Source organism: Diorhabda sublineata, chromosome 7 (assembly GCF_026230105.1).
Source record: "Diorhabda sublineata isolate icDioSubl1.1 chromosome 7, icDioSubl1.1, whole genome shotgun sequence".
NCBI lineage: Eukaryota > Metazoa > Arthropoda > Insecta > Coleoptera > Chrysomelidae > Diorhabda > Diorhabda sublineata.
The window spans coordinates 13561534-13580123 of NC_079480.1; the positions used below are offsets into that span (position 1 = coordinate 13561534).

Sequence of the window (18590 nt, forward strand, 5' to 3'; positions counted from 1 at the left end):
TTTACGATTTTCATTCAATCCCTGAATATTTAAAATTTGAATATCTCTTTGTACTTTGATCATACGTTCATTATTTTCTAATATACAGAGTGATTCATTAACGTGATAAAGTTCAGTACTTCCTTTGTCCTTTGAGATATCAATTTGGAAGTTTGAACGTTTGAACGTGATGTGCCATATCAAAGTTACATTTTTTCAAATAAAACATCCCACATTTTATTGCATATTTGGAATCAGCTTGACTTCCCCAATCCTATAATGTAAGGTTGTGATGTTTTCTGAGGGATTATAAATATGATAGTTTTTTATTGTTTCGTTCTTTCAATTTATTTTGCAATATACACTTTTTCTTTGTATTTGTAATTCAACCTGTACGGTACCAAAAAAGCAATAATAAAATGTCAATTTTTAACAAATTAATCATAACCTCCCAATTGATTGTTTAATGATGGATTTGAACAGAAAAATCAGAATATCTCAAGAATTAACAATTTTATCTATAGGGAATATTTGATAAGAAAGGAAATTTGTTGGTAGAACTTTTCAATATTCACGTAAATTAAACGGTGATTCATTTTAAAAAACCAAAAAAATAATGTATTAGTATTTTGTATCACCTTGAAACGGATTCAATGAATACATTGAAATAAATAATTTTCCAGTTTTTGAACCACTATTCGAATGCTTTGGCCGCAACTAATCTTATGAAAAAACTTTTTAAATACCCTATAAAACACATCACAACCCTACATCTACAAATATAGGGTGTTTCATTTAGAGAAATCTAATGTAAAATAATTTTAAAATATGTAGGCTAATAATGGCTAGAATCCTTTATATTTTCAAAATGATATATCAAAGACAAAGGAGACACCGAACTTTATCACAATAATCAAACACCCTGTATAGCAGAATCAAAATTAAGAACAAAACATGAAATTATCAACAGCTGGAATTATAAAATGCATAACACGTAGAACCAAAAAGTATCTAGATAGAAAGGAAAATAATATTATAATTAGTTATAAATATACAAGTACGGAAAAAATACAGTATGTCCCTTATTTTCATTATAAATTCCCTGTAAATATATTTTACTTATATTTCTACTTATAGTGTGATTTTTGAGTGACATTTTGGGATCTCTAGCTGTTGAATTAAAGTTTGATCATCCGCTCTTCTATATTTTTTCTTGTAAACTATTCGATGAGAAAATGATAGATATGATCGAATATGGAATCAGGGACAATATCCTAGTGACAGTGAAGCCGTAGATCGCATTTACAACGGTCGTTGGCATTCACCAGCTTCTTATTAAAAGTTCACCGTTTTCAGATTTCTTCCGGATTGGCTCTGCATTCACTTTTCACCAGAAGGTTTCAAGTGACTCACTATCGATAGCTTGCAAATAAAATGCTTCATTTGTGTTAGCTGTCTCTATAAGTTCAACATAGAAACAATGAGATACATACCTGTCAAGAACTGATAGAGCCTTTCCTTTTCCTTTGCGAGAGCTGCTACTCTATGACTTTGCCTTTTGGTGATGAAGCGCCATCTGGAACCATTGTGTTTTACTGCGTTACAGAATGAATCCTCCAAAACCCGAAAAAGTTTTTATCCAAAATGGAAGAATTGGACATGCCTGACATGTAGTTTCAGCAAGACGTTGCCACATGCCACACGGCACGCGAAACAATGGCCAAATTGAGAACCGCCTTCGGTTAACAGTTCCTCTCCCGTTTGGGCCACCTAGATCGTGTGATTTAACGCCTTTGGACTATTTCTTGTGAAGCCATGCTAAGGCTAATGTTTACAGGGATAAACCTGCAACGATTGACGTATTGGAAGCCAATATTGAAGCATTTATTCGTGAAATACCGGACGATATGTTGGACTATCTATGGGCAATCTAAAGCGGAGCCACGGTCAAAATTTGCATGAAATCATCTTCATTAAACTATGTTTGTAATCATTTTCTTAATAAAATATATCTTAGAATTTACTAAAATGCTGTTTTAATACGAAAATATCTCTGACCCAAACGTCTCTCTTCAATACTCGCATTTTGGTTGATTTTGACTCACGACCAAAAAAGCTTGCCAACTACTGATTTAAACTAAACACAATATACGTGAACTAGGTGGTGTGGAATCAGCCCATTCGGTCTTCAAATTATCACTTTTATCTATACAGGGTGGCGATCGAAAAAAACTTCGTTTTAGGAACAAAACTTACACCCGTTTGAAGTTTGATTGTAGATTTATTCACAAATAATGAATAAAAGTGAAGAAAAGAAAACTCGCAGATTCACTGGTTAAAATTATCATTATCATCACATGATAAATTAATTTTTTTTTCGGTTTATGTTAGGAATTAGAGCAGTTACGCTGCTGTTTCGATTAAATTTCCTCATTTGACATCCGAAATAATTCCAAAGAGAACAAAGAAGCATTGCGGGCTATTTATATTAATACGTATCTTCATCCCCTCTATCCACAGACTCTTCCTTGTTGAAATATATAATTTCCAGTGGTATAAATCGTAAATTAGTCATTCGGTTATTGAACTGAGTGTATTGAAAATGGTAAGTATATTTTTCAAATGGTATAAGTGAAAACGATGAATTCCTCAAATAAAACAGGAAGAAAAAATTCTTAAACTTATTCATAAATCGTCAACATGTTTTTATTGATTAGATTTTTTCCGATTTCTACTTTTTATCGTTGATATCTTTGATTTTTTATGTTTTGCATTCCTCCCTTAAATTTTTCCCACATTACTTTGACATCTTATGAAAATTATGAAACCAACAGTGCTGTTTTCTCATATTAGCATTTTTTGGATATCTATATGTCTTTATTAATTTCTTTTTCATGTTTCTACGTATTTTATCGTTTTTTTTTACTTTTTTATCTACTATTGAATCCGCTACAGATGTAATGATCGTTTTTATCCCTTTTTCTTTATAAATACTTAGATATTAGATATTTCCAAACGAATTCTCAATAATCAACACAAGTACTTCGATATTGAAAGTATTTAATAAAAAAATCACAAGATATTTGGGTCAACACTATCTTTGAAAATGGCGCGAGTTTATTATTTATCTACCATTTTCTTTAGCAATGTACAGAGTTTTGCTACATCTAGACCCCTAAGTTATACAATATTCACCTTATATGATGTTTATACATAACTATCTAATGTATCTGTACGAAAAATATCATTTGCAAAGAAAATTTAAATCAATAAATCTATTTGCAAAACTGCGAATTAAATTAACTTACAAAATTATTGATATTTGTCGCTAGAATTGTGTGTTAAATAGTTCCGGCAAGTCTTTTCAACTGATCAATTCTTAGTAATTTTTCAATTATACGAGGGTTACTACGTATAAAATAAAAACAATAAAACATAATAGAATATGGCTTTATTCTTTCTGAAAATTTCCTCCATTGAAATCAAAACATTTTTGCATGCGTTTTAACCAATTGTCGAAGCATTTTTTCCATTCCGATAGAGGTACCTCCAAATTATGTTATTTGAATCAATCAACCGCTTCTTTGAATGTAAAAGAACGTACATCTCACAATCTATTTTTAATCTACGGGTCTAAGAAGAAATTATTAGGTTCTAAACAAGAACAGTGGATGGACGGTGGATGATCCGTCAATTCGATGTTCAAAAACGTTTTTGTCAACCAAATTATCGATGTTTTCTGGCACAACAGCCGATTTTAGACGACCTTCACTCATCCTGTACGACCACGATTGAATTCAGAGAACCAGCGGAAGATGGTGGCTAGAGATGGTGCTTTATCATGAGTTGATCGGCATACTTTTGGTTTGAACTACGTCGAAAGTCATAGAAAATCATCAATCGAGAAATTTTACGATTCAATTCCATTTTCTGACCAAGATGAATGTTTCAAGTATCTGTAAACAACTCAAATAGCATTCGTGTGACAGCATGTTCTGGATATGTTTTCCATCAAAAATATCAAACTTAATGATGGCAATGTCAGATTTGACATATTGGAATATGTCAAAACTTGAGTATCAACCCTTGTATCTACTATGGTATGAAAGAAATAATCGTATGAATATAATAATACTAACATATGATGTAATTAAGACTTTTATTTTAGGACGAGCTAGATAAAGAACAGATTTCAAGTAAGTATACATGTACGTTCAAGTTTTATCACTACAAAAAAAATATTCTTTGAGAGTTCACGTGGACAATAACTTCCTTTGAATCATACTTTTTACTATGGTATGCTGGAAATTACTTCACTTTTTTCGTTCTATCGATCTATGAGTATATATTGAAGATGTCATTATCTGAAGGCAGATTGACTTCAGTTTGTTCTAATTCATTCTAGCACCAGCCAGATACCATGTTCCTATCCATCTATTCTTAAGGTAATCCCATCTTAAGAAAAATGACTTCATTTTGGTTCCGTTCCTCCCGGCTCCAAGTAGATCGCTATTTTTGGATGCATATCTTTTGTGGATGTCATTATCAAAATGCAGATTGATTTCAGTTTTTTCTAGTTCTTCCCTGCACCAGCCAGATACCATGTTTGTATCCATCTATGTTTAAGGTAATCCCATCTAAAGAAAAATGACTTTATTTTGGTCCCGTTCCTCCCGGCTCTAAGTAGATCGCTATTTTTGGATACATATCTTTTGTGGATGTCATTATCAAAATGCAGATAGACTTCAGTTTGGTCTAGTTCTTCCCTGCACCAGCCAGATACCATGTTTGTATCCATCTATGTTTAAGGTAATCCCATCTGAAGAAAAATGACTCCGTTTTGGTCCCGTTCCTCCCGGCTCCAAGTAGATCGCTATTTTTCGATGCATGTCTTTTGTAGATGTCATTTTCAAAATGCAGATTGACTTCAGTTTGGTGTAATTCTTCCCAGCACCAGCCAGATACCATTTTTGTACCCACCTATGTTATAGGTGACACCGTGTGTAAACAAATCAATTTAATTTTCAACCAATTCTCGTCAAACTGTCAAAATGTGTATGCGTTGACTTGGCGCAAATGTGTAGAACTGAACAGTCGTACCTTTTGTAGACACAGAAAACGTCTTCTTCCATCATTTGGTGTAATGAAAAACTTTGTGAAGGCCATGAATAAAGAAGATGGAGGATTCAAATATATAAGATAAGTTTTTCCCCAGTTACATGACGCCCAGTTACGGGGAATTGGGCACAAATTAGAAAGATTTAGTACCCGTGTCCTTTATATGTTGAAGTTAACTAAAAATTACAAGGATTTAAATTAGTAGCGCCATTTATTTGTCAATCTAAGTACTTTCCAGCCCAGCTAATTATATAAATATACTTCTTCTTCTTCTTCTTCTCATGTCGTCTTCTGATTGAATGTTGGAGACAACGTTTTTAACGGAGCCAGGATTTATTCTTCCTGTCGATGCCTTTTTTTTACTCTACTCTGTCCTGCATTATGTTCTGTAGCAGTAGGTATTTGTCGTTGCGTAAGTTGTGACCCATGTAAGATGTTTTTCTTATCTTAATAATTGCCAACAGCTTTCTTTTGCGCTCAATGCGTCTTAGTACTTTGTCGCTGGTGATTATATCAGTTCATGGTATCTTCAAGATGGTCTATAGAGTCACATTTCAAATGCCTCAAGTTTTTAGATCATTTGAACTTTCAAGGTCCAAGTTTCCACTCACTCCGTACTGTATACAATAATTATACTATTCAGCTGAATGTTATAGCAAGAGATTTATTTGTCTAGCAGTATAATGATAACTAATAATTTTAGTGCTAAAATCAACCTTCGATGCGTTTGACGTTGACAGAAAAGGATATATCGAAGCTGATATGATTGGGACCATAATAGAAATGTTAGGTACTGGAGTAGGTACCGAAGATATAGACGTGAGTAGACATAAATATTTGCGATGTGATTGGAGGGATTCAATGACTTCTGTTCAATTATACCAATAGGTCTGTAGTTTTAATCGCCATTTTAATATTACGTGATTTCAGATCGTCAAATGAAAATTGAACCACTGATATAAATGAAAGGAAAACTTATATTTCATGAACTAATTTCAAATATTTCAAAACAATAAATTCACTTGAAATATTTCAAAACTTGTTCAGTTGGAGACATTCAGTTTATGTTTCTGTGATACAAATAGTCCGTAAAGAAATAAGAATAACTCAAATAAAACTGTCCAAGAGTTTTTTAAGATATCAACGTTTCGATCTTTTATTTGATCTTTATCAAGGTTCAAAAATATATGGTACGTTATAATTCAAACGTTGATGAAGATAACAAGTAAACAAAAATTATAAAATGAGTTGCCAACTTTATTTATCTTTCGTTTCGAGGTTGTGTTTGCTCTCATTTATAATTTTATCAACCAGCTCTCATGGGTAACCATCAATGTTGGGAATTGGTTTGATTTTATTATTATTAGCATTATAGAATTCAGGGCTACTTAGACGCTGAACCCTGTGTATAAGCCCATTTATTGTCCTCTCCAAGTATGGTTCGAATGAAAGAAGAATTTGTCAAAATGTTAACCATTCTATTTCTTGCACTACTATAGAGATCAGATTTTGTTTGTTAGGGAACAAATTTACAATTTACATTAATGAACTTCATCGTTGGTTTAGTCGAAATAGTTTATTACTCTGTAACGTTTTTTAGAAAATAATCGAAGAAATAGATGAAGACGGCAATGGTGAGGTGAGCTTTGAGGAATTCGCAAAGTTAGCTGCACGTTTTTTAGTTGAAGAAGATGAAGATACGGAGGCAATTCAGCTGGAATTGAAAGGAGCATTTCGGCTTTATGACAGAGACGGTAAATATCAAGGATATTTCATGAAAGACATACGAAGTGTTAGTAAAAAATATTCAAAACAACGAATACAAAGAGTTTTCAGCATTTTCGAAACTTTTTGTTATTTCCTTGTAAAGCTTATAGCTATAAGAGACTACTAAAAGACTGAAAACTAGTGTATGGAAATCTTGTCTATTTATGATGATTCAATTAAGTTTTGCATCAAAAATTCGATGTATTGACTAATGAAAAACGTTTTTGTTTGAATTGATGTGTGAGACCTCGCATCGTCGTAGTTGAAATTGATTCGTCTTCTGCGATTGGTTTCCCTAAATTTTTCGAACACTTCTGGTAAAAAATGCAGGTGAACCATTCAGAATTCTCAGTTCGACGTTGCTCTAATGGCCAGTTATTAAGAAAAAACAACAGGCGACCATTTGCTTCATGCGCAAACTTTTGTTGGATTTGGCTCGTCTTGGAAGACCTCTACAATCGATTGTTGTTTAGTTTATAGACACTTTTGAACAAATTTTTCCATAATTTCTTTGCACAAATCGACAGAAGTTTTCTACCAATTGTCAAATTATGCGATATCCAACGCAAACAAATCACGATCTTGCAATATCAGTTTAGGCAGAGCATCGATGTTTTCTGGCACAACAGCCAATTTTTATTGACCTTAACTTAATTCATCTCATCTTCATGAGTCGAAACGCGCTGATGGGTACACCGCTGTTGGTTTAATCCACGTCGAAAGTCATAGAAAATGATTTTTTTTTTTATTTTATCTTCTGTTCACAGATTGGAATTGATTAAGTCATTATTATTAATGTTATCTTATTCTTAACTGCTCACAAATTTCGAAGCTAGTTAAAGAAAATACGATTCTAGCAGAGGCTTGTCCTTATTATGACAAGACTGAATGAATTTTATCCAAGCACCGTTTCACACAGCTCATCAAACCTTAGCTAAATTCACCACATACAACTCAAACGTCCATCATTTTTATCAGACTTTTTACTTTGATCAATATCATATTTTCATATTTTTATGACAGTTTAATCATTTTTTGTTGAGCCTACTTCATAAAATATACATTCAGAAAAAGTATTTCCAAGGTAGGATTTGAGAAAAGCTTGGAGAAGAGGTTTTATCGTAGAAACAATGGATAGAATATTAGAAAATGAAATGTGTCTATAGACTGTATTGTAGTTGATGAGAACTGGCTTTTTTCATTGGAAACCAGGTCATATCCATTGAGGATAGTAGTATTAAGATAAATAATTAAGTTTAAGGTCATTCATTATTGTCCCAGGTAATGGATTCATAACTATTGAGGTATTAAGAGAAATTCTACGAGAACTGGACGAGAAATTGACAGAAGATGATCTGGACAATATGATTGATGAAATAGATGCTGACGGATCTGGTACGGTCGATTGGGAAGGTAAGATTAGAAGGTGACTAATTTAGAACAAATTGCTACTTGGCGTTTTTATCGAGAATCACACATTTATCTGAAATATTTTCATATGAAATGAACAGAAAATAAAATATTAGTAAGGTACTTATAAGGGCGCTAGTCTTAGGTTCGAGGATGGTGAAGATACAAAACCAAAATGTCTCGCCTGGGTTCGTGTAATTATGGAACCATGAGAAAGTAGAGGGTTGCAGTTATATTGGTTTTTCCTAAAACGTGTATCAAGTATATCGTAGAGGTTTTTTTGTTTTTTTTTTGTATTCCTCAAGCTTTTTTCTTAAAAAATCGTCTAGATTTGAGGTCAGTTTTGATATAAAGTCCAAATATTTTGATCAAAATTATCATGATTTATGCTGAAGAAACATTGTCGAAGGAAGATGACAGAATGATGCGAAGAATAGATACAAAAATGATGCTTACGATAATGGAGTCGAAAAAAGAAATACAGAAAGAAAAATAAAGAAACAAAATAAGATCTTGGGGAGATAATGTGGAATGACTATAGATAGGGAGAAATGGAGAGGGTTTATGAACAAGCCTAAGATGTAAAAAGATGGAGACTCCTTTGAAAATGTCTACGTAAAACCACATATACGACAAAATCAAAGGTGTATAGAACAGCTCAAAATATGAAAATTGGTGGCAATTCAGGGCCGAAATTTATAAAAATAATACCGGAGGACAAATTTACACATGATCTCTGTCTAGATGAAGTTCAGTATCCAGCATGAGTTCTTCATCTCGCATAGTTATTTGAACAGGGCGTTCTCGATTCACACTATAAAATGTTTTTTTTTTCTCGAGCCCGTCTCTCAATATTTGAAAATTTTTTCCACTCATGCAAAAAATTATAACAATTAAATTATTTGAAGAAATTTTTAATTAACATGTCTTTGGTTATACGACTCTTCTTTGATAGAATAGAATGATAGAGTTTTGTAATAAGTTACAAAATAAAAAAAAAATTTAAAAACAGAATATCCATGTTATGGGAATAGATTTTTGTCAATCAACTGGCAGATGAAAAACTTTTTTAAGGATTGGTTTGATCGACTTCTACTTGCCGTTAACAGACTCATGTGTATCAAATTGGTATTCTAAATTATGAAAAACTACAGAAAAATATTTTTTTTTAATTTCAGACCCTACTTTGAGGTCCCATAACTCCTGGGGAATGCAACTTAATATAAAAGTAAATTTTGGGCTCCCTTATACGCCTTTACTCTATGTTGGTTCTTATATGGGCCACTCTGTATATATACAGGGAGTGTTTTTGCAAATTGAATCTCGCCTCTAACATAGAGCGAGAGCTGCCAAAAGTACTGAGAAAGTATATATGTATTTTTTCTTTCCAGAATTCAAAGCCGTTATGATTGGTTGAAACATTGATTGATTAGCATCAAAAGCATTTACTTTTTATCTTATTTTGTAATTAATTAGAGAATGTAAAATAAAGAGCATAAAAATCTGTTTTTCACATCTATCTATTCCCTAACTTTTGTTCGTAATGAAGCTGTCTAACGAATTATCAAATTGATTAACTTTTTAACATTTATAATCAGACAAATGATAGTTTGAAAAAAGATAATGAATTTCGGCCTCTTTCCAAACGGGTGGCATGGAGCGCTGTTTGGAGTTGTTCAAGCAAAATGAATGACCATGGATTCACCAATACAAACTTTGAAAGGAAACGACAATTATTCAAATTGATTAAATCCATCGAAATGGTTGAAGATTGCCCAAAATTTCGAAAGTTTAATGATAGTAAATTTAACAGAATCAGTTTTCAATAATAAATTACGAGGTTTGCTCAAAAAATAAGGTTCTCTACAAAGAGGTCAGTCAAGTGCTTCTTTAATCCAGGAAAGAGATCATAATCACCGGGAGACAAGTCTGAAATGTGGGGAAGGTGTGAGATAATATTCCAAATTTGTGCACATTCATACATTTTCCTTCATATACCCCACACATTTGGGAATGAAAGTCTACCAGCAGAGTGGGATCTTGAAGAAGGGCAGTCAAGCTACACGCCTAACGCGTAACAGTACTTCTAGTGCTTTTTGGGAATCTTATTTTATGAATAAACCTTGTACAATTGTGCAAATCGATATTTTCATCGATTTAGATTCAACAACTCACAAAAATATGGAAATTGAAATATTGATTGTATCAACTTCTGTGTGTTCAATCTCGGGTGATATTTATAGACACCTGACAATATCCCTGATTGATTTACTCTCAAAAAAAGTTCAAATCTATTTATTGTTGACATTAAACCATATGACCTTCAACTAAGGGGAATTGTTGGCCATTATTACTGTTTGTAGATTGCTAATTCAATTTATAACAACTGATAGTAGATAGTAGTCATTTTTAAACATCGAAACTTATAAATCTAGTAGGAGTTTAGAATTATAATCCGCTAATCGTGCAAAATGGCTACTGAAAAACCAGTAAGTAGCATCAGTTAGTATGTAAATTAACTTATTTTCAACTAAATAATTTATAATCCAATATATTTACATAATTTTGATAATTAATTGAAATTATATACAATTTTCTACTTTTATCATTTTCATCCAATGTTTCCACAATCCAACAAACCAAATGTATGTGATGAAATATTGAAAAGAGTATATATACAGATTTATTTTCACAGGCCACCAATGAACTTAACTTTGAAGATTTCAAAAAACTGGATATATCTAAAGAGCAGCTGAAAAGTGAGTTATTATTCATTATATATTAGCTGTCCTTAATAGATGTCCAAAGTTAAAGTTAAACATACTTTGTCACATAAATCTAACCTTGAAAAAGTTGGTGCGAATCATCTAGCTAACGCCATCTATGAGAGCCACATAAAAACAAATGCATGCTTCCAAAACATATCAATTTTCATTACAACGTTGCCAGTAGTAGACAAAATCGTAAAATCATATATAAATGTATTTTTTCCAACAGTCTATATCATGAATATTGATGACGTTACAAAAATATTTTGAAGCAAACTCTAATTGTTTTCCAGTTTCTATAATTTCTAACCTATTCTTCAGACGATATAACTTTTTTGAAACACCCGTAGTCATGAACTTTCATGTCATTATTCATGTTCATTACATGAACGTAGTATTCAGGGTGACGACATATTACAATAAGGGTCAATTTCTTTCCGATTAAATGATTATGAACTGCTACTGTCAAAAGATATCAAACTTTATAACTGGACGTACTTAAATTCATCTACAATTGCTACATTAATACGATACCCTTTGTCCACCCCATCTCCATTCTTGGAAGGTTTTGAAATATTATTTGTCTTCCTCATAAGATAATTCTCCTCAAATCAATTCTACCCTCCGTACACAGAAGAAGAATATGGATCGAAAATCTGGAATAAATTTGGAGGGACCATATTATGAACTCAAAAGGAATAAGCAGATAACGAAGCAATTCAATATTTTCAACAAATTACACAAAAGAGATATAAGAGATAATCCTAGTAGTTGTTCAGAAATGCTACTGAGTAAGCATTCAATGTTTTAGTTGTTTACGAGCGGACTTTTAGGGTTTTTACCACGAAACATGGTATTATGATTCATCCCTCTATTAATACTTCAAATATAATATTCATGTTCAGTTACGAGGGTTGCTACTTAAGTTTTGACATAAAAAAAAGTTTTCAATCGGATATGGCTTTATTATCTTTCCAAATACTCTTGCGTGCGTTAAAACCAATTGTTGAAGTATTTTTTTTTTATTCCGATTGATTTACCTTCAAAAAAACGTCGACCGTATATATTTTTGATCTGTGGGAGTAAAAGGAATCATTGGGCGTCGAACAAAGACTGTACGGCAGACGACCCATCAATTTCATGTTTTAACTGTTCAAAAACGTTTTTGTTTCAGCTGTGTGCAATGTCGTGATGGAGAATGATTCGTCATTTGCGATGTTTCGAATACTTCTGGCAAACAAATACAAGCGATTATTTGCTTCGAAGTCCTTTAAGCCAAACAACGTCATCTGTCATCATCTTATAGACGTATTTTGAATCCTTTCGATTGAATTGTTTTAACATTTGTTTGCACCAATCGGGACGAGCCTTGTCATATCCAACGCGAAAAAATATTTTTTAGACGACTATTCTGAAAGTTGTTCGTTATGTATTCATTTACATACCAAAAGTTGCGTTTTGAGTGGTGAAAGTGACTGCAAAACACTTTCGGAACGCTCTGGAGTAGACAACTTTAACTTCCTTAAATGTCACTCTAGCCACTTCAGTGTTGACAGTTGACAGATTTACTTCGATAAATTTGCATAACCTTAAATTTTTAATTTTCTGAAATTATATGTTTTGTCTAAATTAATGAATAACAATGAATGATGATGAAAAAGAAAATATCAGCGAATACGCGCCATGCAATGCGGCCGTTCTTAATTCGTTACCGGATAAATCTCGTGCAAGATACGAAAAACAGTAGGAGCTGTTTATGAAGTGTTGTCACCTGAAAAAGGCGAAAAACCCAACGGAAAACGTAGTGCTCGATTATTTTTCAGAAAAATCTAAAATCTGGAAAAGTTCTACTTTATGGTGTACATTCTCGATGATTAAAAGTACTCTCGTAATAAAACAGGATGTTCACATCAACAAATATCAAAAACTCATCAATTTCCTGAAGAAACAAAACAAGTAGCACTTTCAGTCCTTGGCATACAAATAACTATTTTACACACAAATGTTTATGCACTATTGAATGTATGCAAGTATTGTATTGAATGTATGCCTAAGCATGCCTCAATCTCACGGTGTGTCAAATGTCAAACTTCATAATGTCAATGTCAGAGTCGACATATTCACATCAATGTTGCCATATCTCAACTTAAGTAGCAGCCGTCGTATAGAAGATGATGCTCGTTTTAATAATTTCGTTGTTATAGAATTCATTGTAAATATTTTCAGTGTTAAAATCAATTTTTGATTCATTCGATGTCGAGAAAAAGCAAGAAATTTCGGTTGATATGATTGGACAAATTCTGGATATGCTAGGGCATAGGCAAACACCACAGGAATTAGAGGTATGTCACTATCTATCTGTCAAATGGTACGTTAAACAATTAGAGTTGATACTAATATTGATCAAGGAATTATTTTTATCAAAAAACAAACGGTAAAGGTAAATATTTAATTTAAAAAGTAGTAGTATGTTTGTTTCATGTAAAAATCAATTGTGATGTTAAATGGTCAGGACTCCGTAAAAAAGGAATCACACCAGAAAACATAGAAAAATTCCTGGAAATTGTAATGAATGATCTAAAAATTGAATTTAAGCAGATATTGTTAATATCGTTTTACATGGACCATTTGAACAAAAAATTCTTTCCAATTAAGTAGAAGAAAATGAACAAAGAATTGATAAAATAATGTTGTGCTTTAAGCAATTTAATGTGAATAGATAACCTTGAATAACCACCAATACATGACGGCATATGAATAGATTCGGTAAAAGCATGCCAAAACTAGCCCAAACTAGAACCATTCGATGCTCTCAGTTAAACCTTTAAGGGGGCTATTTACCGTGAGGTCTGAGATATATGCAATATCCCCAGCAAAATGGGAGCCCGGGGTCCTTCCATCGGAAACTTCAAAGGGCAACTCTACAGTATATGTGAAAATTCGACTAGATTATTGTCACCCACAGTTACTGAAACATCCAGCTAACTTGTGGTTAAAGAAATGTTTTTAAAAATATTGATCTCGTCCATAGCAGATATTCCACAGGCTTTTCACCGCTGAGGCCACCTCCAGCTTGTTTTATCCTATGACCTCTACGTGAATAAACCAGCGGCGAAATGGCGATCAATAGGAAAATATCATTTTGAATAAATAATATTCCGTTCAAAGCTTTTCATTTTAAATATACATTCTCATTTTCGTGGTAATTTCGTGGCAAGGAGGAAATTGCGATAAAACGACACCATTTTTATGACAAAATTCTCTTCCATTACTACAATCTTCTTTGTATTAAGTTCCTACTTGCTTCCACACCCACTATCATCCAGATTTGGTTTCTACCGACCACTTGAATAGAATCAGAAAAATAAGATAAAATAAAAACGTATTTTGATGCCAAAAAAAGATTTTAATACAAATTGTATCTTGATCATATGAATTACATTTGGTTTTTCTCTATAACTAAGAAAAGTTGTATGTCTTAGGCTATCATAAAAGAAATTGATGAAGATGGAAATGGCGTCATGAATTTCGAAGAGTTTGCCAATTTATCAGCTAGATTTCTAGTTGAAGAAGAAGAAGATACGGAAGCTATTTTAAGAGAACTCAAAGACGCATTTAGACTGTACGACAAAGAAGGTATACATCTTTAAAATACATTCATAACTTAACCTATTTCTCCTTTTGCTCTTTTATGTAACCAACTGCACTGAGCCGGTTTTCTCTTATACATATAAAGATTTCCATAATAGCTGAAATGTTGTCATTCATTCTTTCAAACGCTTGGTACAGTTCAGACTTTATTACAAGCGCCCAATTTCAGTTTTTACTTTTTTAGAATTTGTTTTTTCTCAAACTTATCATTTAGCTTTGCTTCGCCGTTATCGTTGAGGCCATCCATGTAGGCTTTATCAGTTTTTTAACACTAATAGCGTACTTGCTTGCTGAATCGTTAAAATTTCAAATTTTTAACTACATATGAAAACGATTCTCATTGGTTTTCAGTTAAGTTGTCTGTCTAATAATCATGAGGTTATCGTTGCCTGCATCGTAGCGTGTGCTGTTTTAATTCAGTTTTGATTTATTAGTTATGTATAACATAATATTTAATTCAATTTTTCTGTATATAAGAATAAAATAAATAAAAATTTTATAAGTACTTACATTATTACATAATCACATTAGAAATTAAAAGTATAATAAACTCAATAACTATAAAATAATGGCAACAAAAATAACCACATTTCGTAGGATTGTCAAAACGACCAACACTTTCAAACCAATTTTTGTTGTATATTTGAGTTTCTTGGCTTCATAAAAAAAAATTCATCAGGTGTTTTAGTCGTGATATTTTCACATCCTGACACAATACACGATTTATATATCATTTTTCAGATTAATGTGACGTTAAGCAATATGGCAGCCTCACTGAAATGTTTAAACTACCTACATAATTTTTGAAATTACAAAACTTTTTTTTCTATAAACGTTGATCAAAAATTAAAAAAATATATATAATAAAAGTTGTATATAAACTATTCATTAAAATCGTTAAATCGTATCCGATTGTCCGATTGTCCAATTCGAAATTCCATTTTTATTCGTAGTAATCACAAAAATTAGTTCCCTTTAGTGTAGAACATTTTATCTGGTCCTATAACTCCAGACAACTTCGTATAATATTCCAAATCCTTTATACTTTTTTCATTTTATCGTCTTCATATGATGATCACAAATTTTAATTTTTTCAGGTCTTGGTTACATTTCAGTGGATCTCCTGAAAGACATATTGAAGGAGCTTGAGCCCAATTTAACTCCTGTAGATTTAAATGAAATGATAAAAGAAATTGATACCGATAACTCTGGAACAGTAGACTGGGAAGGTAATAATCAATTTCATTCATACAATTACGTTCAGTAATTATAATAATAACTGATTGGTACCCTGGGAAAATTTTTCTATGAGAAAGAATGTTGTACTAATACAAATGTTGTAGTGAAGTGCGAACCTTTCTGAATTGAAATGTCAATAGTAAAACTATAGAAGTCGAACTTTTAGTAGAGTTAGACGTAAAAATACATCAGAGAGTCCTGTACATAACCCATCATCTGTACCTAGTAATCAGTAAACAAAAGAGATTTTCCGAAATTTCGCAATTATCTCAATTGAAGAAGCAATACAACCAAGGTATTGAATATTTTGGACACCGAGTTGAAGTAATAAACCTAAAACAATTGTCGATATGGTATGATGGAAGCCTTAAGAATCTTATTGCATCACTCAAAAGTCGTGTAACCACAGATAGTGCTGCCATTGTCAAATCCATGTGACTTTCATGAAGTACCAGCTTTCAAAGGACTGGGTATGAAATTTCATGACATTTCAATTAGTCGGGAAAACGTGACAGTCATTTAAGTAAGGCTACTTTAGTTATTTTTAAAACAATTTCGAGTGTTAATTTATTATTGCCTCTTGATAAGAAAAAATACTGTACAAGCTCAGAAATGGCTTCAAAAGTGTTATCTCCATCGAAAAGAAACATTTGTTATTGGTTTGCTGAATTTAAACGTGGTCGTATAGACAGTAATGATGGTGAAGGTTCTGGTCGTCCAATTGAGGTGGTTACTCCAGAAAATATCAAAAAACTCCACAAATTGGTTATGCCTGACCATAAATTGACATTGCGTGAGATAGCTAAGGTTGTGTAGATATCAGAAGACAGTGTGTTAACAATTATCTATGAAAATTTCACCATGAGAAAGCTTTTTTCAAAGTGGGTGCCGCGTTCACTCACAGTCGATCATAAACAACAATGTGAGTTATGTGAAGAAAAATCCAGAATATTCTAAAAAGTTAAACGCATAAAGATTAAGTTAAGTAAACAACTGTCAGTATTTCATTAGTATAAATATGTATAATGGATCTAGTTAATTCAATTAATCAAAAATTGTTAATTCAATCGTGAAATTATTTAGGATCATTCGCTTGTAAAATTGTCAAATTGTAAATTGTGTTTTTGTAATAATGAAGTTTAAAAAAAAATTTCAAAAGAAAAATCTTTAGCTCGTGTTGATGATTCAGAGCAGTATTTGGATATGTTTACACGTAATAAATCACATTTTTTTGAGTCGATATGTGACAATGGATGAAACCTGGATCTATCACTTCACTCCGGAATCAAAACAATCATCATTTGATGGTTAACAGCCGGTGAACCACATCCGAAGCGTCCATAGGCACAACAGTCAGCTGAGAAGGTTAAGGCTTCAGTTTTTTTAGATGTGCAGAGAATATTGTTATTGTCTATCTCCAAAAGGGATAGACAATCAATAGCGAATACTACAACCAAATTGTTGGATCATTTGAATGCAAAGATCAAGGAAAAACGGTCTCATATGTCGAAAAAAAAACACTGTTTCACCAAGACAATACAAAGTCGATGACAACGAAGGTTAAATTAAACGATTTACACTTCGAATCGCTTCCTCATCCACCGTTTAGTTCAGATCTGGTCCCTAATGACTACTGGCTATTCGCTGATCTCAAAAAAATGCTCGCCGGTAAAAAAATCAGCTCAAATTGCTGAACTGAAGCATATTTTGAGTCAAAAGAAGAACGCTTCTATAAGCACGGCATCAAGAATTTATTGAAGCGTTGGAATGATTGTATTGCTCTTGAAGGAGATTAAATTGATGGATAAAATCGATTTTTTGAGAAAAATGTGTTTTTCTTAGTTAGTCACATGATTTATTGAGTGACTACATAGCTTAATGGTTGATTTGTGATTCTAAACAACTTTTCGTCGTATTTGCCTCATAAAAAGCACTGTAGAGAGAAACTAAACCCCTGTTAGAAATTAATCTAATTAATTAAAATTTAAATCAATCAATTTTTTCATTTTTTACAAAAATTATAGACACGGTATAAATAAGTTAATATTTAATGGTATTTGAGTGATTAATAAATAAGAAACCCACTAGTCCAATGATAAAAATTGTTATTATTAATTAATTAATTAATTAATTTTCTTTCCAGAATTCAAAGCAATGATGATCGGTTAGCTGAAGACATCAAATTCATTTCATCATAATAATCATATAAATCACTGTGTAAGCACTTTTGTTGATAATAAATATAGTTAATTAAGTAAACAATACAAACTTTTTACATCTCTTTACCATTTAATACTCACAGGACGTTTATAAATTAATGCGACTATGATCAGGTTGTGACTGTCTATATATAAAAAAATGATAAATTGAATAATGAAGATAGATTATAACAATATCAATAATATTAACTATGATCATCGCTTACTTAATCTCAAGATTTTTTACACGTGTAAGTCGTGTGTGGAATCTATGCTACGATGCGGTATTCTCCAAAGTTTTTTCCATTCTTTTTCTTCATTCATTTCCCGTCTTATACCATTCCATTCTGTTTTTCATCATAATCATGTTTTTCTTTTATTTCCTTTTGTTTATTTATTATCGACCTTCCGTAAATTCTTTTCTCATTCTTGTAACATTTCGAAACATCGCAGCTGCTTC

At 32.1% G+C, this 18590-nt stretch overlaps 2 protein-coding genes across 3 annotated transcripts; both read left to right on the plus strand.

Moving 5' to 3' along the window:
• The first annotated feature begins 2575 nt into the window (after positions 1-2575).
• Positions 2576-9691, plus strand: LOC130446408 (troponin C, isoallergen Bla g 6.0201-like). The gene is made up of 6 exons (XM_056782655.1): positions 2576-2584; positions 4148-4175; positions 5801-5916; positions 6698-6851; positions 8146-8277; positions 9666-9691. Exons 1-6 carry the CDS (start codon positions 2582-2584, stop codon positions 9689-9691), a joined length of 459 nt encoding a protein of 152 aa, XP_056638633.1. The 5' UTR covers positions 2576-2581.
• A 932-nt stretch (positions 9692-10623) lies between these two features.
• LOC130446453 (troponin C, isoallergen Bla g 6.0101-like) lies at positions 10624-18194 on the plus strand. Of its 2 annotated transcripts, XM_056782726.1 has the most exons (6): positions 10624-10763; positions 10970-11033; positions 13269-13384; positions 14525-14678; positions 15791-15922; positions 18076-18194. In XM_056782726.1, the coding sequence occupies exons 1-6, from the start codon at positions 10746-10748 to the stop codon at positions 18099-18101; spliced, it is 510 nt and encodes a 169-aa protein (XP_056638704.1). In that variant the 5' UTR covers positions 10624-10745; the 3' UTR covers positions 18102-18194. The 2 variants fall into 2 exon arrangements, with proteins under 2 accessions (XP_056638704.1, XP_056638703.1); XM_056782725.1 differs by lacking the exon at positions 18076-18194 and having other exon boundaries at positions 15791-17096.
• The last annotated feature ends 396 nt before the right edge of the window (positions 18195-18590 follow it).